Source organism: Bactrocera dorsalis, chromosome 5, assembly GCF_023373825.1.
Source record: "Bactrocera dorsalis isolate Fly_Bdor chromosome 5, ASM2337382v1, whole genome shotgun sequence".
Lineage (NCBI taxonomy): Eukaryota > Metazoa > Arthropoda > Insecta > Diptera > Tephritidae > Bactrocera > Bactrocera dorsalis.
This window is the reverse complement of record NC_064307.1, coordinates 28,269,669-28,296,336: the sequence shown is the minus strand read 5'-3', so window position 1 is coordinate 28,296,336 and position 26,668 is coordinate 28,269,669. Positions and strand designations below refer to the sequence as shown.

Genomic DNA, 26,668 nt, shown 5'->3' with positions numbered 1-26,668 from the left:
CTGAACGATCGGCATCAAATGTTTGTATGGAAATCCTTTTTATTTTACGATATATCTTCAGAAAATTTGGCATAGGTTATTGTCTAAGCCACTGGTGCAAACTTCGGAGAAATTATTAATATCTAGTCACTATAGCATATAACTGTAAATGGTATTGTAAACTTCGTTGCAAGTTGACGATTTTGCTTGTTTTAGAATTTTTTGGAATACGGAACGGTTTCAGATTTTTAACCGACCTATAATTGTGGACTAGCCAAAATTTCTCCAAAATGATTGCAGGATACAGTTTGTTTCTACGACTACAATAGAGTTCCAAATTTAATTATTATATGTCTACTAATCTTCATTTTATCGTTTTCATTCTATATAGCTATCCCCAACCAGTTATTCTTGTCTCCCTACGCTTATTTCTATCTGAACTGATTTAAGATGATACTAATGTTTTTGCTGTGATTTTGAGCAGATTATAAACAATTACGACCTTGCCACTTAAAAGTAGTTACCGCTTAATTATTTGTTTACATATTTATCTAACAATTTAGTAAAAATGTGCGAAAAGGCCAACATACTTAATTTTAAATAGACCAATAATAATACTTAGTAATCTAACTCTAATAATTTATTTTTTCAAAGCTAAAATATTTTGGGCAAACAATGGAATGTGCGAAAGTGCACGAACCGGAAAATAATATTATCATACAGAAAAACTCACAAGCCAATTCACAACTGAAAAACAGTCGACAAGTTTAAAATAAATACAATATATACTACTACACGCGATGTTATTTATATTTTCCACACTTTTCTCTGTTTCTGTTGTTTTTCACCAAACCTTCGAATATACACGTGTTTCTCGCTCTCGAGATTATTGTATAATTTATGCTGTAGCTATGCGCGCTTGCCCATGTTGCCACGGTCACGCTGCTAATCCGAATTAATTGACGCTCTTCCCCCACATCGCACGCGAGCATGTGACGTCATTAATGTAGAGTATGCTTTGGTGCTTCTACAATTGGATCAAAATAAAGGGCGACACGCCATAAGCACACTGCATTTACCCGCTTCCTCCAGTCCTGTGTGCTATTGCTAAGCGCCACTAAATTGTCGCGCCCACCTTGTAACCGAATATTATCGTTCGTGAATTGCGAAGCGTGTCAGAATTATGACTGCCAGCCAGCGTCCACTTAGCACTATGTTGTGTTGGCGTACAGTTAAATGATTACTTTAAATGGCAACAAATTTATTTTACATTAATTATTAATATGACGCGCGACGTGATATGTAAGACATTACAGTTTATACCTTTTGAGTACGTTGAGTGGGGACGACCAATGAGGTTCGTAAACGATCACAATCTCTGCTTGGTCTATCCAAACACATCAAACTTATGGATAGTATGGGTGTTTATAGGTGGTTATTTTTGCAGATATGATGTGAAAAATCTTAAGTTCTTATGGCCCTTCTATCGAGGTTAATGTTATGAAATCCATTAAGAACTATTACCCCATCGAAGACTTTATACTTAGTTCCTAAAAAGGCTGAGTATTTCTAGGAGTCTTCGCAAGAACTGATCGACTGATGGTAACGAAAACTTTACCTAAAAAGATCCTGGCATACCATATGTAATCTCACGTCTTACGCCTCTATATACCGAATATGTAGACCCTAGAACCTATGACTGAGTCATGCACAATCTGTCACTCTGTAAGATGCAATATTAATGTGCCTTTGTATCAAAAATATCTAAAATCTCGAGGCAATAGTTGCCTTAGCTCTGATATATCTAATGTAAAAACGTTCAAGCTTCCGGTCAAATTTATATCATGGTATTGTGGTTTTATAGGTAAATATCTAAAATATTTTTCTTTATTGGCGTAGACACCGCTTAAGCGGTTATAGTCGAGTTTGCAACAGCGCGTCTGTCCTTCTCGTACAGCTCATCGTTCCATCGACTGCGGTTTTCGCCGTTGCCAATGCCCATAGGACCATAAATCTTCGGCAGAAGCTTTCTCTCGAATGCTCGTAACGCTGACTCTTCAGATTATGTCGTTGAATTTCGAGACTGACGTTGATGCTGATTTGGAACCAAGACGAAATTATCTTCGACTTCAAAATGCTAGCCAAGTCGCGAATGCGTTGACCGTTTGTTTGATGACAGGAGATATTTCGTCTAGTCGTCGTTATCAATCAAAACCATACGCCTTATTCAGTCTGGAGAAAGAAGAACAAATGGCGGGCTTGTTATGACTAATGATATCGATGACATCGGCTTCCGCCAGTTGTTGTACACTCTTGTAGAATATTGTACCTTCTCTATTCAGATCTGCTGCTTGCTTTTACTCCAGGAATAGATTGAAGAAATCGCACGATAGGAAGTATCCTTGTCTGAAACCTCGCTTAGTATCGAAGGACTCGGACAGGCTCTTCCCGATCCTGACGGTACTTTTGGTATTGCTCAACGCCAGCTTCCATATTAGCTTTGGGAGAATATCAAGTTCAGACATAGCGGCATACTTATTAGGGAGAATGATGAAAATCTGGTCAATTTTAGATTTCTAGGTCTAAAGCCACACTGATAAGATCCAATAAGTATGTATATGCGATATTAAGGAGACTTACCCCACGGTAATTGGCGCAGATTGTGGGATCCCCTTTTTGTGGATTGGGAAGAAGCTTCAGCGGAGCCACTCCGACATATTAGGTTTAAGGATTCGCTGAAGTCTAATTACAGCGTCTATTCACCAGAGGTGCGGCTGCAAGCGGACGTCGTTTTTGCAACAAACGGCTCGCTATATAAATGTGTATAAAACTCTATACTACTCGCCTAGCGAGGTTGTGAGCTCAGTTTGGGACCCGCCACTGGAAACCACTCCCAATAAAAAAAACAGTCTATATAGGCCAATATGTAAAATATCTTAGCACAATTTAGTAAAACTATAAAATTGGATATCGTATAGCTTAATTGTGAAAATGTTTGCAATCGGTCCACGAATTTTAGTTATTCTAACAGACTATTTTTCGGCTAGTGAGTGGGTTATATTTCTGAAATTGCATGAAACCATTTTATCGAATATATTTGAGTAACGCCATTTCCCGGTTTTGATCCTTATAAATTGTGAGGATATGAAAAGTTCAGTGACGCTATAGCTTATCTCTTCCTTTCTAACTAATTTGAAAAGTGCTTCTCGTGATCATAAACTCTCGCAATCCTCCATAACTTCATTATTCACTCCACAAATTTTGTTGAACAACACTTTTTACTGCATTCGCAAATTTACTCAGAATCACTTAATTGCACTTTCCGACTATTGTTGTGTCTGTAATTATTTACATTAATAATTTACACTTAATTTGTTTAATTATATTGCCTAGACAATAATCCCTTACAACAGTGGTTTAATGTTCGGTTTTGCTATAACCTCATGTATAATTTAAATCGGTAACAGTTGTTTGGCGGTTAGCCGCAAAGCTTTACATTTTTGTTGTCAATTAACATAATCCGACACAGATAAGTATTTAAATTATCTCTGTAATATTACGCTAATTAATCTCTGTAGAAGTGTGTGTAAGCTATTTGAAGTACATGCACATGTACATCGGGTAAATATTTAATAAGCCCAGTATGTATGTATATGTCGGAGTTTTTTATTGAAATATTAATTGAGATTTCAAAGGAGGTTCAAGGGAGATTTTATGAAGGGTTTCAGTGGAAGATATGGATCCAACACTCAGTAGTTAGTCCGCTAATACCGAATGGTATTCTGATCAAAAGGGGCTCCTCCCACTAAGTCAGCAGTCATTTCATTAGGCAGATATGAAAGAAACTAAACGAATCGGTCGTTGGAAGTGAGTTTTTTTGTGCGTCCACAAACTCTAGATCCATGTTAAAAAGTTAACTGGATAGAAGACGCTAATCCGCTTATCAGCTTATGAAGAATTCAAGAGTTATGACACCTGAAAATTCGCGTTGTTTGTTGTTATGATATTAAACAACTTGCTTTAGATCAACTTTCGAATCGATTTTATTAACACTTTTTTGCCTGTTAAAAGTTAACTGTCGTTAGATTTTCTGAAAGTCTAAAAGTACCCTGTTGGTTTACTAACTAATTTTCAAATACTTCGTAGTGCATATAATTACTATATCAGTTATATAATTACTAAATGTCTTACTAACTATTTACTTCGAGAACGAAGTCATATCGTCTCGTTGTTGTTGTTTCACTAGTGTTTAATGTTTCATCGCGTGCTTGTTTGCGCTTAATTTCTCACAAAATTTTCCCTTACTAATGTCTGCCCCCGCCGTATAATTGCCAAAATCGAAATAGTATTCATTTACTTTAGAATAATAGCGCGCCAGTCTAGCTGCCACCCGCACACATCGACCCACCTGTGGCCCCAGACACAATGCAACATCTGGTCGTCTGGAATAAAACCAAAAAAAAATGGATTTCATTATTGAACAGCACGCAATGGTTGTTTATTTATACCCTTGTAACATAACATATAAACATAATAGTTTTGTTCACCAAACGGTTGAATGTATGATCTAAAACTAATCGAGATAGATATAGAATTATACATGTATAGATCATCAGGATGACGAGACGAATTGAAATCCGGGTGAGTGCCTGTCTGTAACTTGAGTAAAAATTGAGATATCTTGATGAATCTTGGTAGACATGTTCGTTGGCAAGAAGTAAGGCGGAGTTCGTAGATGAGCGTATTCGGAAAATTGGGCATGGCTCCGCCCTCTATCTGTTTGGTTTAATTCACATATCTTCCAAACCGCTTAAGCTCCAACAACCAAATTCGTTCACAACAAATCCTTTTAACACTCCTATCGACAATGTGAAAATGGATCAAATCGTTAGATAGCCCCGTCCACTCCCCATATAACGATTCTATTATATTAAAAACTACTAAAAATTATAAAGCAATGACTAAGTACGACGGAAAAATTAAATTTTACCTCCGATATGGTATGCGAGGTCATAATGGGAGCCGGTTTGAAAATTAGACGTTGTGCGTGGTACCGCCCACTTTTTGATGAAATCACATATCTGGGGGCCCAACCAACCGATTTCGACTAAATTTAGTACGTAGCATTCTTTTCATATTCTTAGGTCGCAGTGTGAAAATGGGCGACATCGGACCACAATCACGCCTACTTCCCATATATGAAACACAATTTTAAATTTCGTCTGACTCTATTTTCCAGTGTACATTTCAAAAAGCAATTGATATAACGTGATAAAACTCTGCAATAATAATTCCCTTAAAGTATAACGCCTTTTGACCAAAAATTGTTCAAATCCAACCAAAGCTATTCAAGACCCTTGATACCGAATATCTGGTTCCTAGTATCTATAGTTGACTGTTTTACCGAAAATATCGGTCAATGTGTGAGATATACAATTGAAATTCAGAGAGATCCTTCTCTGACGATAGTAACTCTGAGTATCAAAAATGTGTTGAATCGGGTCAATACTTCCCTAAGCCCCCATATACCTAGTAAATACATTTTTCGAACTTCCGGGTGACTTTATTCCGCATATATTGGCCATTATTTGAGTTATCTCAATGAAAATTGCAGAACATATTTTACTCATAACAGTATGCCAATGTGCATAAAATAGACACAATTGGGGAAAACTTGACCTAACCCCCATATAACAATTACCAAGATTTTTGAACAACCGGCTGACTTTGCTCCATATGATTGGTGATTGTAAGTGAGGTACCTTAATGAAACCTAGGGAACATTTTTTAATATGGAGCATTATAATAGTTTTTAGATAAAATCGGGTCGATACTATCCCACCTGCAAATATACTTCATATGGTCACCTAAAATTGAAAATAACGTATTATCACTTTTCATAAAGTTATAAGTGAAGGAAAAACGATATAATAAGAAGCACTTATACTGAAACAAACAAGTGATGCTCATTTTGAACGATTACAAGTTTTTATTGATAGTTTGTTGGAAAAGTTATGTAAATATTTTGAAAAACTGCGAATAAAGAGCCGCAGGCTGCTAAATTAAGTTCATAAACAAAGTTTTTTAAGAGTTATTTATTTTTTTGGTTACAAAATGGTTTATTGGACAGCGGAAGCTTAAAAGTTTATGATAAATATATGTATGTAATATGATGTAGTGCATCGTAAGCAATAAAAACTCAATTTCGAATTTTTTGATGACACTTTATTTTCCATTTTAAGTGACGGTATAATGATTTTCGTTTTTCTAATAAACCTTATGGTTAATATGTTGAACAATGGATTCCGATAATCTGGTTGACGTTTTACACTTTAAGGTATTTCCCTGCCTTTGATTCTTGGAAGTTGCAAGAGTATGAAATGTTCGGTTGCACCCGAACTAAGCCTTTCCTTACTCCTTTATTTAAGCATTTTTCTTTGTAAAACGGCAAACCTGTGTCAGAGTTTGTGAGTGTGCATTGTTTGATTATAAACTTGAACTTTTATTTAGCCATTCGTTGTTTATATTTTCCGCGCAGTAAAAAGTGATGCTCATTTTGAACGATTAGTCAAGTTTTCATTGATAGTTTGTTGGAAAAGTTATGTAAATATTTTGAAAAACTGCGAATAAAGAGCCGCAGGCTGCTAAATTAAGTTCATAAACAAAGTTTTTTAAGAGTTATTTATTTTTTTGCGCACTTTCAATAAGTTTATATCAATAAACCAATAGAAGCTAGGGTAGTGTCTTCTTCTTTATTGGCGTAGACACCGCTTACGCCTTTATAGCCGAAACTCGTACAATATACCTTTGTGAAAAATATGGTGCGAATTTTAATACAGTTGCGTGAACTTCTACACATGACTCCATCCTCCAATCCATCCTATGATCAGATACAAAAAAAGTTGAATCACTTTTAGCCATACCAGGAAGGTTTCTGTAATTTCATTAAGCCTGGGCTCCCTCCATATTTTGATCAAATCACCGGCTGGGACCAGGACGCGTAATTACGCTTTGAATAACGCCACCCAGTTACAACGATAGGCTCATATTCAAAATTCGACATTTTCTGAACATAGCTTTCGTTTGCAATCGAAATTCCAATGTCTTGACGAAATTCCCGTTCGCTCACAGTGTCATACTGCATATTTCTATACACCTGCGTATTAATACAAATTATATGGTGATCTAAATCCTTATATGGCGCCATGCCTCGTTTTTATGACTAGCAAACAATTTGGTGTGCAAACAAGCTGAAGCTCAACTGCTCCCATTCGGTATTCTTTTATTCTACCAATAACACTTTTTTTACTCTTTTTGGTGTGAGTGTTAAATTGTTGGCAATTAATTTCATTTTATTAGCGACTCACTGAATGCATTTAAAAACGTTATATTTTTCTTCTTTTTCTTCTTTTTTAATTACGAAATCACCGTTATCAGCTTTTTTATTAAGAGTACGTTCATAAAATGATTGGAGTAAATTTTTTTATTCACTTTTCTAAATAAGAAAATATGCCTTTTTACATATAAGTTCTACTTGTATGTGTTCTAGTACAAAGAATTGAACATCCATTTTTTAATTAGATTTTTATACTTCAAATAAAATGTATGTACATATATGATTTCATATAATCGTTTTATACTTCAGCCACCATTATAATTGTTTGATTATAAACTTCACTTTACTCATTTGCATTTTATCGATGAGATCATTCACAGACAAATAATTACACTGCATGACGAATTTAGCCGCTTTACAAAATACGAAAATTCGAAATAGCAATTGTGAAAGGAGAAGATAAAACTACACAGTGATGGGTATCATTTGATTCTAAAACATCACAACTTAAGTGAATGTCACATATTTTGCAGCGAGCTGGAGTATTCCTAATTTTTCTTTATATTGAAACAAATAACTTGAAATTTGTAAGACTTTTTAATTTAAATTTCGCGTGAAAACCAATTTGGGAAATATTAATATTAATTTTGCAAAGAGAGTCGAGAATGCGTTAATGACGAACCACGTTCAGGACGGCCATCAACATCAACTGATAATCAACACGTCAATAAAATAAAGGAATTAGTGCTTGAGAATCGGCAATTAATGAGATCTTTCTGGCATTGTTAGAATATCGGTAGGATGAGTGAAAACCATTTTGAAAGATAAAATAGAATAGGTAACCCAAGAAGTCGTTAAGATATTTCAATATCAAAATTAGTTTTAGATGGCCAATTCAGTCATTTCTATATTGGACATCCAATCCAACATAAAATTGTATATGCCACCACCAAAAATAATGATACGCCGTCCCTAGCTGAGTTTATTCCATATATGTATACTTTTTACACATTTTCTCATAATTATACCCTGAACAGGGTATATTAAGTTTGTCACGAAGTTTGTAACACCCAGAAGGAAGCGTCGGAGACCCTATAAAGTATATATATAAATGATCAGTATGTTGAGCTGAGTCGATTTAGCCATGTCTGTCTGTATATATACGAACTAGTCTCTCAGTTTTTAAGATATCGTTTTGAAATTTTGCAAACGTCATTTTCTCTTCAAGAAGCTGCTCATTTGTCGAAACGGCCGATATCGGACCACTATAACATATAGCTGTCATACAAACTGAACGATCGGAATCAAATGCTTGTATGGAAAACTTTCACATTTGACAATATATATTTACGAAATTTGGTAGAGATTATTTTCTAAGACAACAAAGTAATCTGCGAAGAAATTGTTAAGATCGGGTCAGTATAGCTTATAACTGCCATACAAACTGATCGATCGAAATCAAGTTCTTGTATGGACAACTTTCACATTTTACCAGATGTATTCACGAAATTTGGTATAGATTATTTTTTAAGCCAACAATATAATCTTCAAAAAATTGTTCAGAACGGATTACTATAGGCATATAGCTTCCAAACTGAACACATAGTTACTAACAGAAATGCACCTGTGAAGGGCATTTAGCATCGGTGCAACCGAAGTTAACGTTTTTGTTTCTTGTTTTCTTATCTGCCCGTCCTTAGCCCTTTCTCACTTGCATGGTAATAACCTTATAGCGTATTCTTTTCTCACAAAAATGTCGCATTTATACTGCCCTATAGCCCGGGCTCTCAAAGTTGCGGATTGTTTTCTCAGCAAGTTGCCTTCTAACCTGAAAAGAATTCAACATTTGCTGCCCTTCTCAAAACGTAAGAATGAGACTTTGATTAAATAAACATATTTTGAATCATGTTTTTCTACTAATTATACCTTTTTTTTTACTAATTATACTAACCTTACCCAATCTTGTAAAAGTATATTTACGATATTTATTAGAACACCATTCATTCGTAGTTTAATTATAATTCACTGATATATACAATAAGTTATAAATTATATATTATATCTACAAATTCGCTCTTCTTTTCTCCTCCTTTCAGAACATCGTGTGCACTTTGATTCGGACAATCTGAAGGATGATCTTGAGTCGGGCCACAGCGTCACCTACGATCGATGCGATGATGTTATATTCATAAAATTGGGTTTCCTACAAGTGAATCACAGATACAGGGTCGATCTTAAACTACCCGTTTCCCTATTCGATAAGGGCACCACATTTCATCCTTCCTTGGAGTCGTCGAATTGCAATCCAAATTGTCGCATATCGACATTTGCCGGTGTCAATCATCCAGAACAAGATTATTTCGAAATGCAAATTGAATTTTTTGCCTATAAAGAAAATCTGCTACGCGAAATGGTGAGCATCGTCAACGCCAAGGACTCGAAGGAGGTGATTAAGCTAATGATCATAGCGCGTGCGTTGGGTAAAGGCAAAGGTACGCCGCTGCTGCGCAGTGGTATACATTGCTTAGGTGAGGAGGACCCTGAAGAGTCGGAGTCTGACGTGCCACGTTTTGAGAAAGGCGATTAAGGTGAAGGGAGCATGCTGCCAATTAACTCCTTTTGAAATTGTATTATACATGAGAAATTCTAAAATAAACAACTATCTTTGTATATGTATAGTAAACTATATGCACCGTTTAATTAAAATTACGTCGAAAAAAACCTTAAATGCAAATTAAAAAGTAAAAGTCATAAATAAACTGAAATGTTATTTGTATAAATATAAATATAATATGTACTTAAAGGTTAAGCATTTATGAAAATGATCGTAGAGGAAAACTGTTTAAATAACGACGCTATTTATCAGAAAATAATTTCATTGAAAAATCTATTTGTAATTAGTCGTTAGTGAAAATTATGCCTCGATCAACTTTATACATCACGAAGTGTAATATTATATACATACATACTTACATATGTACGCGAACATACCCACACACCTGCCTATATAGAAACTTACTTACTTTAAGCCACAGCAAGCGTTTTGTGTGCAAACTGAAAGTATTTATCACTCACTAGAAAAAAGGGTGAAATAATAACGGAAACAAGTCAAGCGTCTGCATAAGTGCTGGAAAATTTTGTATTGTATCAAAGGAGTTGTCTAATTTGTTGTTATTAAATTTGTGTACGTTCGAAAGTCGTTGTGTAATTCCAGTAAGAAGAGTAAAGCTGCATTTTATCTAAACGGAAATTAATTGTATTTGTAAAATAATGCTAATTCTTTAATAAAACTTTAAGTAAAAATTTTCAGTTTATTTTATTTTGTAATTGTGCAAAATTATTATTTTTTTATTATTTTTCAAAGCTTTCCAAAAGACACCAAATTTAGAAAATATTTAACCGTTTTCCAGGCTTTAACTGATTAAGTTGGTCGGTACATTTACATTGAAAGAAATTCTGTTATTAGCCTAATTTCCTACAAAACTATCAGAAAACATATATTAGTCAAAATCGATGGGTTCCACTGCCTCAAAGCCTCGTTCAGAGCGCCACTTTAAATTAAGTGACCGTGAGAAGCGCTATATCCTTAAGGAACTGTAGAAAAATCCAAAGACGAAGGCTTCGGACGTTGCGAAAAAGGTTAAATCATTTGCTGTGAAATCGTTTGCAAAATTTTCAAAAAAGTTGGTTATCGAAGTCGCATCGCACGAAGAAGCCAGAATTTACTATTCTGCGTTCTAGTGTTATGGTTGCGATATATCCACTTGTTCCACAAAAACAGGCAACCATTTGCTTAAAAGTTATTCGTGCGCGAACAACTTTTGTTGAAATTAGCTCATTTTGAAACACCCATACAGTCGACTGATCTTTACTTCCGCGCCAATACGCGTTTCAAACCACGTTTCACGTTTCGTAATTGTGCTTTAAAGCACCGCTATCGCATTTTTTTAACACCTCTCTACTAATCGAAACGAGCCTTTTTTTGAGCGATCGTCAAATTGTGTGGGCTCCAACGTGAAAGAATATTTTTTACGGTCAAATGTAAATCTAATGAATATTGTTCTCTCAATCTCACAACAGGTCACATGACGATCTAGCAATATTACTTTGCGCACAGCATCAGTAGTTTCCAACGAATCTAAAATTGCACTTGATTGACTGTTACAATATTAGGATGCAAGGAGCAGTAGAGAAATATTATTTTCAAACAATAAAGCAATACAACTGTGATTTTACGTAGGAGCTTAGAGAGCTTAGAATAACATTTTTGACCTATACTGATTAAATGAAAAAAAACGACGAAAGCATTAATAGTAGGAAAACGTAGATGGGTTATATCTTGCAAATTAACTTCGTCGATAATTTTTATCGTGTTTGATTGTATAGAAATCATTACTTTCGTTGATGGTAATCAACGCTAAAATACTAAAATTTAGCAAAGTAAAGTCCATGTGGTATTCCACCACTTGATATATTTCTATTTCATACAGCGCGTATGGCCCCACCGAGATATTTTATTTATATCCTATAATAAATAATAAACAAACTATGATGTGGGGTCCTCTCAGTAGTATGGTATTAAGCGTGCATACATCAGTTCAAAAATCGGCATATAGGCGTAAAACCTAATCGGGAATCGGGTTTATAATCTCTTCAGTTTCTAATTTCATCTGTTTTGTTTTCCCCTCCTCGGGTTTCTAATTTCCTCCGTCCAATAACAACATTAATTTGAGTTTCGTCAACTTGTTCGCCTTTACAACGGATGGCTCAAGTATGGGAGCTTTAAGCAGGATTGACCGCATTAACTTTAGTCTTCACATATTCCTACAGTCTAGCGGTGTGATATCACCGATCGACCGGCCCAAAACGTGAAATTATGTGCTCACCGATAAATCTATTGATTGCCTATTGATTGATGCGATGTGTGGGAAGTAGCGCCGTCTTGTTGAAACCAAATATTGCCGAGATCACGATCTTCAATTTATAATGTTTATAATATTTATAATGGCGCGATAACGGTCGCCATTGACGGTTACGTTCGCACCGGCATCATTTTTGAATATATATATATCGATGATTCCACCGGCTCACAAGCCACATCAAACCGCACAAAAGACATTCTTTACAAATCGTGAATTTTCCTAATAAAGTTGAACGATTTGTAAACGTTGTTCAGGCGTAAATCTTTCCATGATGAAATGCCCACCAATCCTGAAAAAAAAATAATATGACAGCTTGACACGATTTACGCGCGATTTGTTAAAAAAAGACTATTGATAAAAGTACATCTACTTGGATCATCCGTTAATATAACTGGTATGGAGTTGGATACTTATAAAATGAAGATCAAAGGATATTACTCGAGACAACTTACAGATCTCTTTTCATTTACTTTAATTTTGGGGGAAAGTTGTCAAAACAGAGTGGTACCAGATAATAATACCGAAGTAATTATTTGATAACGGTCGAGAGATATCTATTGTAAACTTCTATAAGCTGATTACATTCATGATGGAATTAAGTATATGGGAACTAGCAGTAGTTGTGGTACACTTATTTCCCCTTTATAGCTTGCGCTTGTGACATAGCATAATCTCAGTTTAGAAACAATTCGGAAATAACACCATACTCGCCTTGAATTGTGTGAACTTCATGAAAATGTTGGAACTTTGGTTCTTTTTGTTTAGTTTATACATGAGATAAGGATCTACTATAATATGTTTAAACCTAATGATCATATTGGAACGCTCTTTGTGGAAGTAAGTTGCCTTGAATATATTTACTAAAGTGACGTAAGTCGATTATTCTTATTAATTATAATTTTATTTATTCTATATGTTTCAGTTGGATTGTAAATAAAAATGTACATATGTAGTATTAAAGTAGGCAAAATGGCGTAGATTACCAAAACATAATTGTGGCTTAGAACAAAACCTTGTCGGATTAAACAAAATGTACGCGCTCTAGAAAAATTTGATCGCCAAAATACTTGAAATAGTTCAGCACTTTTTCGTACATATAAATGGGTAAAAATATATATGGTACATCTAGCACTATAAAATTAAATTTATGAAAAGAACTGACTGCACATGAAGAAAAAAAATTACTTTTGACTAACTGTACTCCTTTATTATAACTATATATCTCCATGTAGTAATGAATTTTTAAAAAATCATATTTCCGCAATTTTACACGCCCTAATACTGACTTTTTTATATATGTAGGTACATACATATTATTCTATATACTTAGCTCCCTAAAGCCACTTTATAAAAAATGTTAAAACGATCTTATGCTAACACTACCAATACACTCCAATACACACTTTTTATCTACACATGTATGTATTTATATAAATTTCAAAAAAATCTTGAAAATGCAATACAGTTATAACAATCCCCAAGTGTTCCAAACCCCACTTTGTAATTCATCATTTAAGTATTCATTAAAATTTTCTATTAAAGATTGCTTGAAACTGTCAACATATGTATGTATTTAGTTGAATAAGCAGTGATTTCATATTGCTAGACGAATGCATTACACTGTGTAACAAAATGAATTTATTTTTGAAAATATACGGTAAAATATTTCCCTATGTTTTAAAATTTTATGATAAATATTAAGTGAAAAACGTGGTTCGCACTTTGGTCATACTTAAAAACCCCGAAATCAATTATGTTTTATTAACTAAAGATAAGAAATGTTCTATAGTGTCTTGCGAGGTTTTATGATTTTTAACCGAAGAGATAATTTCACATAATTTTTTGTTATGAAAAATGCGACCACAATACAGATGCGTTGTTTTTCCACACATCAAAGGACGCTTCTATAATAATTCAGTAGTAATTTAAATGAGCAACACGGTCAGCGATATGGATCTCTCAAAAATCATCACCTCACCATAGAAATAAGGGAACCGGTAGCCTTCAGTGTAGATGATTAAATTAACGCTTCCTACCGATCTAACGAAACCATAATAATAAGCTGATAAAATGCTTGGATTGTAGAATATGACCAAATTAAAGCATGTTCTTAGAACAAAATTTAGGTTGGTAAGATTAGTTAGGCAAATTTGGAATGAATTTTCCGGAGTTGATACAGTGTGAAAACGGATGAAATCGGGTGATAACCAGGCCCACTTCCCATATAATGGTACTGTTTAAAACTACTAACTAAAAAACTGTTCAAGGCCCTAGGTACCGAATAGTTGACTTTTCACGATAATTATCGGTCAATGAGTGAGATATATTATTGAAATTCGGGCATAATTTTTCCTGACAATGGTATGTCTGTGTGTCGAAAATGGTGTGAATCGTGGCAATACTTTCCTTAGCTCACATATACCTAACGCAACGGACTTCGAGATGACTTTATACCGCATATAGCGGGCAATATGTGAATTATCTCAATGAAATTGGTAAAATTGGAAGAGAACTTGACCTAGTCCCCATATACTAAACATACGAGTATAACATCCAGGTGACTTTACTCCATATAATCGGTATGTAAGGTACATTAATCAAACTCAGGGGACATACTTTTGTCGAATATGTCGGAGATGTGTATGAATTATATATACTATGAAAACATATATATATAATTGTTTGGATTCCGAACCTTCAATTTACTCTTTGCCTTAAGGTGCTTCCCTGACTTTGATTCTTGCAAGTTGCAAGAATGTAAATGTTCGGTTGCACCCGATCTTAGCCCCTTCTTTCTTGTTTTTCATTAGATTCAGCAAAATTGTTCTATTCTCTCACAAGGTCGAGTATCGAATTTATTATTTTGTATTACGCAACACGACTAAAAAACGCAGAATTTACGAAAATTATATTTAATAATAATTGATTTTATAGTGTGTTATACTAAAACCTAATAAATCACTACAATAATTATCCCTCAGTCCCAAATATACCAATAATTATTCTTTAGTCCACGTAATAATGATAAAGGATTCATACAATTACCGAACGAAAAGTTTATTTTCTGTTAAACAAGAAAAACGAAAAAATGTATTAGCAATAAAATATGAATATCTTGTATACACCAACTTACATATACACATAAATATATACTCCAATCCATAAACGCAATACTTTTTTACTTATAGATATGCTATACTCCTATTTATTAAGGTCCTTAAGATCTTAAAAGCTTTAATTCGAGTAACTAGGTACTTGTATGTGTAAATATATATACATAATTATATAAGAAAAACGTTTTCTCCATGATATATTCGATAGTTTGAATTGTTGAAATTGGCGAATTAATAATACTAATATTCTACAATTTTTGTTTTTAAATAATTATTAATAATTATGTAATATTATTAATCAATAAATATTTACTTTAAAACTTAGTTGTGTACAAATATTGAATCCTTTGTGAAGTAATGCTTATCTTTATTTATAATTCCAACAACTTGACGGTTATTATTCATTATTTACAACCTTTACCTAGATCTCATCTACTCTCAGCACTCTATCCAGAATTGTGCCTGGCAACTAAAAATTTCGCGTCTGGTATATTCTGATCACTTATTGATTATTGACACTCTGTGTCGTTCTGACATCCATGTTGGTCAAAATGCAGCTTGCGCGGTTGTGGCCGAGTTTACAACAGCGAGCCAGTCGATCCTTCTTTTGAGGTCTTTTTCTTCCACTGCTTCCCACGGTGAATACTCCGTCGAATACTTTCAGAGGAGTGTTTTCGTCCATTCGGACGACATGACCTAGCCAGCGTAGTCGCTGTTGTTGTTTTAACGGTTTCTCAATCCCCGTTTGGATGGTAAGGGTTGTATCGACGTCATCTAGCGGCAGGAAACGTGCTGTTTCGACGGGGTCGGACCAAAGGAAAAGCATGTTAGATGAGTAGGGTTGGCAGGGCATGCAAAGAGGTGGTTAGTGTCATGCGGAGACTCGTTGCATGCAAGACATACATTGGATATGTCAGGGTCTATTCTGAATAAAGTAGAGGTTAACCTGCTAGCATTTCCTGCGGCAACTCGAACTCTTCGTCTGCGATGGGTGGTGGTTTGACTCCAAGAACGTCATTCACGGGAAGAGAGTCGGTGAAGTTGTTGATAGCTCCACTGTGAATGGTGGTCAGTACCTGTCGGAAGTCAGTTGCGTCCGAAGTCCGGTAGGCGTACTGTCGTCGACGTTGTCAAGGCAAGACCTCTTGATGCTCTTAGGAGGCGGTTCTGTTCCAAGCAGGTGGCTGCATGGGTGGGAGTTTCCTCATCTGCGTACCACTGCATCCAGGCGACCATATTGGTGATGCGTAATTGAGGACCGGCCGGCCGATTGCCTTGTATGTTGCCAACATCGTTTCTTTGTCTTTCCCCATGTGCTGCCCGCTAGCGACTTGAGGATTTTATTGCGGCTCTGTACCTTGGCGATAATCGTGGTCGTATGGGGAGTGAAGGAGCATAGTCGATCAAACGTTACATCTAAAATCTTAGAGTTATTGACAGTCGAAATTTTGACGCCATCAACTGCAATATAAAGTTCAAGTCTAAACTCCTTCGTCCAGTTCGTAAAAATGGTCGCTTTGGATTTGGTGGGGGAAAGTGTGAGGTTCCGTGGAGTGAGGAAACGAGAGAGGTCGGAGAGGTAGTTGTTTACTTTCGAACACATGCCATCGATTCCATTGCCGACGTCAATATCTGCGTACGAGGTCATGGAAACCCCCTCTGGTGACTGTGTGAGTTTTGAAAAGTAGAAGTTAAACAGTAACGGGGAGAGGACACCACCCTGCGGAACCCCCTCTTTAATTCTTCTCAGTTTAGATGTTTCACCTCGAAATAGTACGGATGATTGTCGACAGCTCAGGTAGTTCATGGTCCACCGCTTCAGTCCTGGAGGAAGCGTAATTTTTTCGGTGTCCTGCAGTAGCGTTGTGTGAATGACTGTGTCAAAAGATTTTGATAAGTCTAACGCTACGAGGATCGTTCTCTCACAGGGTGGTTTCTGTTTGAGGCCACGAACTATCTGAGCGCTAAGTGCTGTGCATGTTTCGGAATCCATGCTGGTGGCTGGCTAGGCTCAGGTGGTGAGTGAAGGTCTGGAGTAGGAAAGCCTCAAGTGTCTTCACTACTGAGGAGAGCAGAGTTATCGGACGATAGGACTCCTCTTTGTTGGCGGGTTTCCCAGGTTTTAGTAGTGGGACCACACTTCAGGCTTTCCACACATCGGGTATTTGAAGAGTGGTTAGTGGTCCTCAGGTTGAAGACCTTGGTAAAATAGCTTACTCCCGTTGAGCCTATATGCTTTAGCATAAGTATGTTGATTCCATTAGAGCCAATGGATTTAGAAGATTTCGATTTGTTGATGACATTTTGAACCTCCTCGTCAGTGAAAGTAAGTGGCGCGCAGTCGTTTGGCATTTTGTGCAGCCGCCGGGTAACACATCGCTTGGTTTTGTCCTTTGAAGGGTGCAGTGTGAATTGCCGGCTAAAGTAGCTCGCGCATTTATTCAGGTCCGAAGAGGCATGGCCATGGAATTGAACTTCAGTTCGGTCATCGTGTCTCTTCGGGTTAGACAAAGCCTTGACAGGTAGACCAAAGCTTACTCACAAAGGTGGAGAGGTTGCAGGACTTCCGGTGCTCTATCCATTTCATCCGCTTATGATGGTTTACCATTCGCCGAATGTCCAAATTGAGATCCCTTATTCGGGGACCCCCGGGATCGGCATGTCGCGCTCATTAGCTAAAACGGCTCCTTCGGCTGGGAAATTGGGACGGATTTCCGCTGTTTTTCCAGCCGTGATGAAGCGAGCGGTAACTGCTGCGATCACCTTGCAGAATCGACGTTCGCCAATTCCTACGTCCGTAGGAATGGCTAGAGCGTTTAACGTGCTCACAGTAATTTCTGTGAAGCAGACCCAGTTAGCTTGGTTAAAGTTCACGAAGGTGCGGTTGTCCACAGAAACAAAATCAGCAGGTTTCTCAATAGAGATAATTATGGGCAGAACAAGTCAGAGTGGAAGCTATGTTACCTATTTGAGCTCCTGGGGACCGTGGAGGTACTCTGTTGGCCACTCGCGCGCTGTGTAGATTGCACAGCCGTAGAGCCTTGTGTCGCACTATTGCGTAGGTAACATGGGGCCACGTAACTCGTGGTCTTAAGGCCTGAGCTGGTCTTAAGATTGCTCCATCCATTGCATGTGTTACACCTGGCCGAGGTGGAGTTTGGATGGCTCGCAGACGTTTTTCCCAATATTGACGGATCAATATTCAACATCAGTTTAAATAGCCGTATCAGTTTTGCGGGGATACCAAATTCAGACATAGCGGCATAAAGGCAGCTCATGTTCATGCTGTCAAAAGCAGCTTTGAAATCGACGAAGAGGTGGTGTGTGTCGTTCCCCTTTTCATGGACCACGCAAGGTGAATATCTGGTCAGTTGTTGATATTCGAGGCCTGAAGACACACTGATAAGGTCCAATCAGTTTGTTGACTGTATATATTTATTTATAATATTTAATATTCCACATAATACGCTCGATACAACCTTATACGCGATGTTGATGAAGCTTATCCCTCAGTAGTTGGCGCAGACTGTAGGGTCTCGCTTTTTGTGGTTTGGACAGAGCACACTTAAATTCAAATCGTTGGGCATGCTTTCGTCCGACCGAATTCTATAAAGGAGCTGATGTATGCTCTTTATCAGTTCTTCGTCGCCGTATTTGAATAGCTCGGCCGGCAATCCATTAAACGCCCCCGCTTTGTTGTTCTTAAGAAGGATAATTGCTATTCGAACTTCATGGTCGGGCAATGGAATGTCCGCTCCATCGTCATCGATTGGGGAATCGGAACTCATCACCAGTAATAATACGTTTCATAACATCCTGGTAGTCGGAAGCATTGTATCACAGACGTTATCGCGACGCTGTTCGTGACAAACAATTATCACCGAAGGTCTTTTCAAATGAGAACTGAACGTTTCGGCACCAGAAATTAGATTCCGCACACAAAACTGAATGGAACTTCTTTGTTGAATAATTTCACTCATCGTAAAAATCACCGAATGCACTTTTTGTACTTCAAAAAAATTATTTTGACACAAATGTTACGAAATTTAAATTAAAAAATTTGTGCAAAAATTATTCCGATGTCTTATTAATAATTATAAAAACAAGTGTAAAAATTTATAATTTTACGATATTACGATGCTTTACGACAGGTTGTGAATTGAACAAATGTATTTATGCGTTTTAAAGGAAAATAATACGGGGTAATTCAAAATGTTGTCACATGGGAAATAATCTATACTCCGATATCGCCAAGGAGTATACATCACATCAATTTCCCCACTTTTTTCCATTGGCCATCTATGCCAGATGTGTCTTATTCTATGTTTTGTTTTCGAAATAACTGACTGACATTTAAAACCTTTGACGTACAAATATTATTCAAAACATAAGCAGACTCAAAACAGAAAAAAGGTGTATTTGTCATTTCATCCGAAAAATAAAAATAAATTATTTATCTTATTACAATATCGGCATATTACAATGACGGATAATATACAAGTTCCTAATGAGTTTTCGGATGCGCCATCGAAAGCAGAAGGCGGTTGGTGGCGCCATTCACTGGCTGGCGGTTTAGCCGGAGTTGTTTCGCGTACAAGCACAGCGCCGATTGACCGGATAAAACTATATATGCAGGTATAAAATGGCTGAATCAGCTTGGCGATCTTTAATTTTTGCAAAATCCTTCCGCGTGCAGGTCCAAACTCAGAAAACTTCTTTACTTGATAGTGCGAATTACATGATTAAAACCGGTGGCATACGCAGTATGTGGCGTGGTAATGGCGTTAATGTTTTAAAAATCGGTTCTGATTCGGCTATCAAATTCACAATCTACGAGAAAGTGAAGCATTACATCAGAATAGAGCGGAAGTCATCGCAAGAAGAAATGACTATGGGTGAACGATTCATTGCTGGTGCTATAGCTGGTAGCATCTCGCAAACAACCGTTTACCCTTTTGATGTCTTGAAGACTCGTCTGGCATTGCGCACCACCAGCGAACATCGCGGATTATTTGCTTTAATTAAAAATATTTATTTAACAGAAGGCGTGCGAAGTTTTTACAATGGCTACACAATTAATTTGCTAGGTGTCTTACCATATGCCGGCATAGATCTGGCCCTATATGAAACTTTGAAAAGTTATTTAGCCGGTGAAAAAACAAATAAGCAACCGAATTCAATGATTTTATTAGTCTGCGGTGCGATTTCCAGTGCAGTGGGTCAACTTATAACGTACCCTTGCTCATTAATACGTACAAGGATCCAAGCGCAAAGTGAGTACTGAACAGCGTATATTAAGTTCGCCGCGAGCTTTTTAACAGACGTCGGAGATCTAGAAGAAATATGTATATATAAATGATCAGCATAACGAACTGTGTCGATTTAACCATGTCCATCAGACTATCGGTATATCTTCTTCTTCAGATTCCAAGCGAAGCCAGGTCCTTCTCCACCTGCTCCTTCCAACGGAGTGGAGGTCTAACTCTTCCTCTGCTTCGTCCGGCAGGTACTGCGTCGATTACTTTCAGAGCTGGAGTGTTTTCGACCGACGACATAACCTAGCCAGCGCAGCCGCTGTATATTAATTCGCTAAACTATGTCAATGTCGTTGTATAGCTCGTACAGCTCATTGTTCCATCGACTGCGGTACTCGCCGTTATCAACGCGCAAAGGGCCACAAGTCTTCCGTAGAACATTTCTCTTAAAACTTGAAACGCCGACTCATCAGATGTCATTGTCCATGCCTCCATACTATACGTATAATCGTATAATAGGACGGGGATAATGAGTAGAAGTTGGTCTTTGTTCGTCGATAGAGGACTTTACTTCTCAATTGCCTACTCAGTCCGAAGTAACACCTGCTGGGAAGAGTTATATGGCATTGGATTTCGACATTGCTTTGGTGTTAATACCGGTTCCAAATTGTTCAGAACGAATCAATGTACCGAATAAACACCGACTGTGCCTCCGACGAATGTTATTGGGGAGAAAAGAAGGTGCGACACTGATCATTTATACATAAATATATTTTATAGGGTCTCCGATGTTTCTTTCTCGGTGTTCAGTCGAAGTTAACTCTTGTTTCTGTTTATTAAAGGTAAATAAATATCTCTTTAATCTCTTGCAGTTGTTCCAAGAACTGAACGTCGCACCGTTATCACAAAGCGACCTGTAAGTAGATTAACAACGATTGGAATAGTTAAATCAATTATCGCCAACGAAGGCTTTTCTGGATTGTATCGTGGATTATTCATAAACTTAGCCAAAGTATTGCCAGCTGTTTGTATTAGTTATATTGTGTACGAGTATTCGATTCAAATGTTAGGCGTATCGATGAGCTAATTTTTAAAGAATTGATCGCAACGAATAAAGTTTGTTTGTAAGTATAGTTTTAAAATAAAAAGTGCAATAATAATTGCTAAATAAATAATCAAACCAATTTCTTTTATTACCAAATATTTCGATAAGTCATCAGGACAAAAATATATGTTGGATATAATCCGATATTAATACTGTCATAAGCACTTAAATAGAAATTTGACATCTACAGATGAATAAATTGTAATTTTAAGTTCGATTTGGACGGTGCCAAGCCTATCGTTCAAATTTTACACCGGCTCTCATAAAGCGTTTTGTACCATCTCGGTTGTAAATATATGCCCTACCTAACATGATTTCTTTCTTTCTTTATTGACGTAGACGCCGCTCACACGGCTATTGCCGAATTTAAACAGCGTGGCTGTTGACAATCGTTCTTCCTTTCCCTGTTTGGCACCAATTGAAGATTCCAAGCGAAGCCAGGTCCTTCTCCACGCGGTCTTTCCAACGGAGTGGAGGTCCCTCCGTTTTCCTCTTCTTCACGCGGCGGGTAGTGCGTCGAATACTCTCAGAGCAGTTTTCATCAATGTTGTCGTACATTTCGTACAGCTTATCGTTTCATCGACTGCGGTATTCGCCGTTGTCAATACGCAAAAAATCCATAGAACCTTTCTCTCGAAAACTAGCAACGCCAACTCATCAAAGAGAAGAGACAATATGGTCGTGAATCAAACATAAATCCTTCTTTCTTATTCAAATCAAAATAAATTTCTCAAATAAAATATTTCAGTTTGTAAAAATTGAACTACTGGCTTAAAAGATTTTATATTTCGGTAGTTAACAACCCTAGTGTTGCAATCTGAACACTCATAACTTTATCCCAATGTTTTACATTATTGACGGTATGCATACTCACAACGTTTTGATATATAGGGTTTGCCTGGAAAGTAATAGGACCGAGTTGATTTAAAAAATGTATTGAACCAATCGTTACAATTATTTAAAGACTTTCAAAATAGGCTCATTTTGCGTCGATACAGCGCTGCCAGAGCGATTTCCAAGCATTGAAGGCGTCACGGAAGGCATTTTCCGGAATAGCCTTGTCAGCCGAGGTGCATGCTGCTTGGAACCCCTCTGTCGTCTCAAAAGAAAATGAAGATTGCCTCTTTGTCTAGAGACCATACTCAGTGATCCATGACTCGTCGCCTGTGGTTATGTTATTCAAAAATTGGCGGTCACTTTAACCAATCTTCAAATTTTTTTTGGCACACTTCCACTCGCGCACGATCCGAAGTACAGTCACGGCGGAAGAAAATTAAACCAAATGTCTCCGAGATCACGAGCTTCAATTTCAGGCAACAAATAGTCGGCCATTGATGGTCACGTTTTCATCGGCATCATTTTTGAGGATGATTCAAATAAACCTCATCGCTAAACAAAATTTGGTTCGAGAACGTCGGCTCTTTTTTGAACTTTTCAAGAGCCCATAGAGCGAAGCGATGTCACTTGGGACGGTCGATTGTCTTCAGTTCTTGCAGAAACTGTATTTTGTACGCTTTCAATTAAAGATTTCGACGTAAAATGCGTCAAGTCGTTCCATACGTCAGTCCGAGTTCCGCGAACCGCGCCGAATCGACTTTCCACGGTCGTCGTGTACACTCTTAGCTCTGGCTGCTATATTTTCTTCACTGCGTGCTGAACGTCGTCTATTCGGTCGAATATTATCCAATAATAAAGGGTCTCAAGCTGGGTGATGGTGTTGCGATTAGACGCCGATGAAATGGGCCATAAGTTGAGCGAAACGCGCGAAAATTTGATCTTACTATTTGGCAGATCAAAGCCATTTTCGTAATACATATTTTTTGCATAAATAAAATTTGATTATTAGAAATACTTAACTCAAAAAAGTTAACTTGAGTTATTCACTCTCGTCTTAGGGTCTCAAAGCAGCTACAAGTAAATACATACCTACACATTTGAGTCTGTCTCATTTCTTCCTCTAAAAAATGACAATAATGCTTGGCATTTACAATTTTTTAAAAAGTAATTCGCTTCAAAATTTATGAAACCAACTATTTTCTTATAATTTTTGCATTAAATACTTTCGAATTGAAATTTCCGTGTGTGTTTGTTTGTGTGTGTGTGTCTAATTGTGTAACATTTCACGTTATTCGCATGCATCTTAAAATTCCAACCGGCAAGCATAAAATTGTTCCATTTGCATACATAATCTTCGTCTATTACCACTTTGGTATGCCAAAATTAAAGTGTACATCCGCCAATGCTCAGGGCAGCGATGAACCAGTCATTAAGATACCGCGTCGTCAACTGAGGTCTCGCCATCGCGAGGAAAATGCAAGTCCATCACTTAACCTGTGCGATCTGCCTATCGAATTGATGCAGAAGATTTTTGGCTACATAAATATTTGGCATCATAATCGCATACGTGCCACCTCCAAGCGCATGCGTGACGCCAACGACGCTTTCGTTATGCACGAGTTCAAAAAAGCTTTGCATAAATCCACACTTACGAATTCGCATAGCTACGAATGTGCGGCGCTGCAAACCATCGAACAGGCGACGGAGGTGTATGTGAAGTCCGGATATGAGTCCACTTTCTGTGGTTGCATACTGCCTATGCTGCGCAGCTCTTACAAAGATCCATTCTGTCCGCAAGTTTTACAAATTAATACCTTCTTATTGCACTTTTACGATATGGTCGATGAGCTGATCGGTGATCGACGATCGCAACACGCAAGGCTGCTGTATAATTTGACGTTAATGCGATTTTTTAAGGTTAGTCTACCTGTAGGTTGGTATATACTCTACTGACTGCTGACTTCCGTTCCGTATAACAATGCACATAGATTTATTAAATAGTGTTGCAGCTCTGTTGTATTTCCGGCTCAATTAGCACTAACTGTGCCATTTTGATGCACCAGTCGTAGACCTTTTTATTATTGCTATCATGTTTCACCTTCTCTTTCAAACAATGCCCAGTTAGTCTGTAGATACTTTTCCTAGACCTATTTAATAAGTCGTTAGTTCTTTTCTTGTCATATGTTGGCCATAACTGTTTAGTTATATTGCATTTTCTTATATTTTTCCATCTGTTATATGCATCTTGTTGAAATTGTATATTCTGCTATCTCCTGATCGCTCCTAGCGGGCTTGGTATTAGCTCTAGCTGGGATTCGTTTAGGAAAGCTCCTGCCTTTGCTAACTCGTCTGCTTTTCCGTTGCCAAAAAAGTTCCTGTGGCCGGAAACCCAGATCAAGTCTAGGTACAGCTCGTCTTCTAGTGAGCTCGCTGCTTTCTTGCAGTTAAGAACTATGCTGGAATTAGTCATGGGCAACGACAAGGCCGGAAGAGCCGCCTGGTTATTCAATAGAGGTTGCAGGCCTTCTCTATGCCCAGTACTTCCGCTTGGAAGATGCTTGCCGAGTTCGTTAGACGGATAGAGAGAGAAATGTCCAGATCATCGGAATATACTCCCGTGCACTCCCACTCCGCACTCCATTTTGGACCCGTCGGTATAGACTGAGATGGTATCTTCCTCCCCTCCAATATACATGTATATAATATTTATCTAGCGAAAATGTTTGATTTTAGATGAAGTTGAATTACGCTTTTTGATTAATATTATAATGATCGAGGGCGGTTCGATAAGTACTTAACCAACAGAAAACAGAAGAAAAACGATAAAGTCTCCTTTTACAAGCTTTGCTGCCGCTTCTTCTTTAAGGCACTTGGTAAGACCCTGCGCCATTTCTGGTTTTTACTGTAACAGCTCAACCATTAGTCCATATTGCTGCTTGGTGGTGATTAAGGAAAATCGTATTAAATCGTATTAACGATTATTTTACTGATAACAAATATGTTATTGTTTGCCTTCAATAAAAACTTGCATTTTTCTTTTTTTAAATTTATTTCTCCGTCAGCAAAAATTTGTATAAAAATTCCGATAAAAATTAAAATTTAACGTTCCGAGTGAATTCAGTGAATGCCACTCCACGAATTTCGAAGTTACGTTCGGAATTGTTCGAATTGCATGTTAGCAATTTCGTATCTTTCCCGAAAAAACAGTGTACGATGGATTGCGTGATAGGGCTGAATGAAAAGGCCAACAACTTTTGTACCAACACCGTTGGACATAACCTCAAAAATTATGTGAACAATTCAATTAACCGAGTATTTAAGTTTTTAACTTTTGTCTTGTACAACCACCATAGTCATCAAACCACTACTTTCATAACACCACACCAATCATCGGTCCGGCAACATAATTTTCTTATTTATTTATTTAATCTCAATACAGCCAAAGTTTTCTGGCTTACTTTAAACTTTTAGCTACTTCATATTTTTTTTAATTATAGAAATTTGGAAAATCCTCAGTTATCTCATCCACCGCAATGCCGTTGCACTGCCGCATAGTGGTTGAGCTTAAAGGACCTTGGCTGGGCATGCTTTGGACCTCGAAATCACGTGTGCGCGATCAACAAGAAAAGCGTTGCAACTTGCTAATAATACTGTCCGAAATGCTAATGGCCAATATTACAGGGAAGGCTTTCAAGTGAGTGCAAAAATGAAGATAATGAAAAGTAATGTGTGAAGAAATAATTTAATTTTCCAAATTAGACGCGTTTGGGAGTGTCTCAGTGAAGTCTACGTTTTCGGCAACGATACGAGCAATCGCAAACGTGTGCCGAAAACTCTCTTCACTTTCACCGTGCATGGCTCGAAGAAGATTTGTTCACTTTTTCGTTCTTGTCTTGAGGAGCCAAACGACTTTCTATGGCCAACGAAATGGCCACGCGATCAGTTCACTGTCAATTTAGACATCACATGCAAAGAAGCAATGAAATGGGGCTGCTCCAAGGCGCAGCACATGGAGTTTGGACCCTTTGCCGAGACGCTGTTCAGTGAAGAGGAAGAATATATGGATGATTGCAGCTCGGGTAAAACGCTGCTGTATGTGGAGTGAAGGTAGAGACAGACTT

At 37.3% G+C, this 26,668-nt stretch overlaps 3 protein-coding genes and 1 long non-coding RNA gene across 4 annotated transcripts; 3 read left to right on the top strand and 1 right to left on the bottom strand.

Moving 5' to 3' along the window:
• Positions 1-1,917: 1,917 nt before the first annotated feature.
• On the bottom strand, positions 1,918-2,507 carry LOC125779042 (uncharacterized). The gene is made up of 2 exons (XR_007423088.1): positions 2,309-2,507; positions 1,918-2,211 (listed from the first exon to the last, which is right to left on the bottom strand). It is a non-coding gene; the product is annotated as an uncharacterized LOC125779042 (long non-coding RNA).
• A 2,487-nt stretch (positions 2,508-4,994) lies between these two features.
• On the top strand, positions 4,995-10,624 carry LOC105225046 (UPF0687 protein C20orf27 homolog). The gene is made up of 2 exons (XM_049457802.1): positions 4,995-5,004; positions 9,358-10,624. The coding sequence occupies exons 1-2, from the start codon at positions 4,995-4,997 to the stop codon at positions 9,900-9,902; spliced, it is 555 nt and encodes a 184-aa protein (XP_049313759.1). The 3' UTR covers positions 9,903-10,624.
• Positions 10,625-19,770: 9,146 nt separating this feature from the next.
• On the top strand, positions 19,771-21,882 carry LOC105225062 (calcium-binding mitochondrial carrier protein SCaMC-2-A-like). The gene is made up of 3 exons (XM_011203381.2): positions 19,771-19,985; positions 20,047-20,623; positions 21,478-21,882. Exons 1-3 carry the CDS (start codon positions 19,833-19,835, stop codon positions 21,690-21,692), a joined length of 945 nt encoding a protein of 314 aa, XP_011201683.1. The 5' UTR covers positions 19,771-19,832; the 3' UTR covers positions 21,693-21,882.
• Positions 21,883-23,684: 1,802 nt separating this feature from the next.
• LOC105225052 (uncharacterized) lies at positions 23,685-26,652 on the top strand. The gene is made up of 3 exons (XM_011203370.4): positions 23,685-24,464; positions 26,045-26,241; positions 26,307-26,652. The coding sequence occupies exons 1-3, from the start codon at positions 23,844-23,846 to the stop codon at positions 26,650-26,652; spliced, it is 1,164 nt and encodes a 387-aa protein (XP_011201672.2). The 5' UTR covers positions 23,685-23,843.
• Positions 26,653-26,668: the final 16 nt, after the last annotated feature.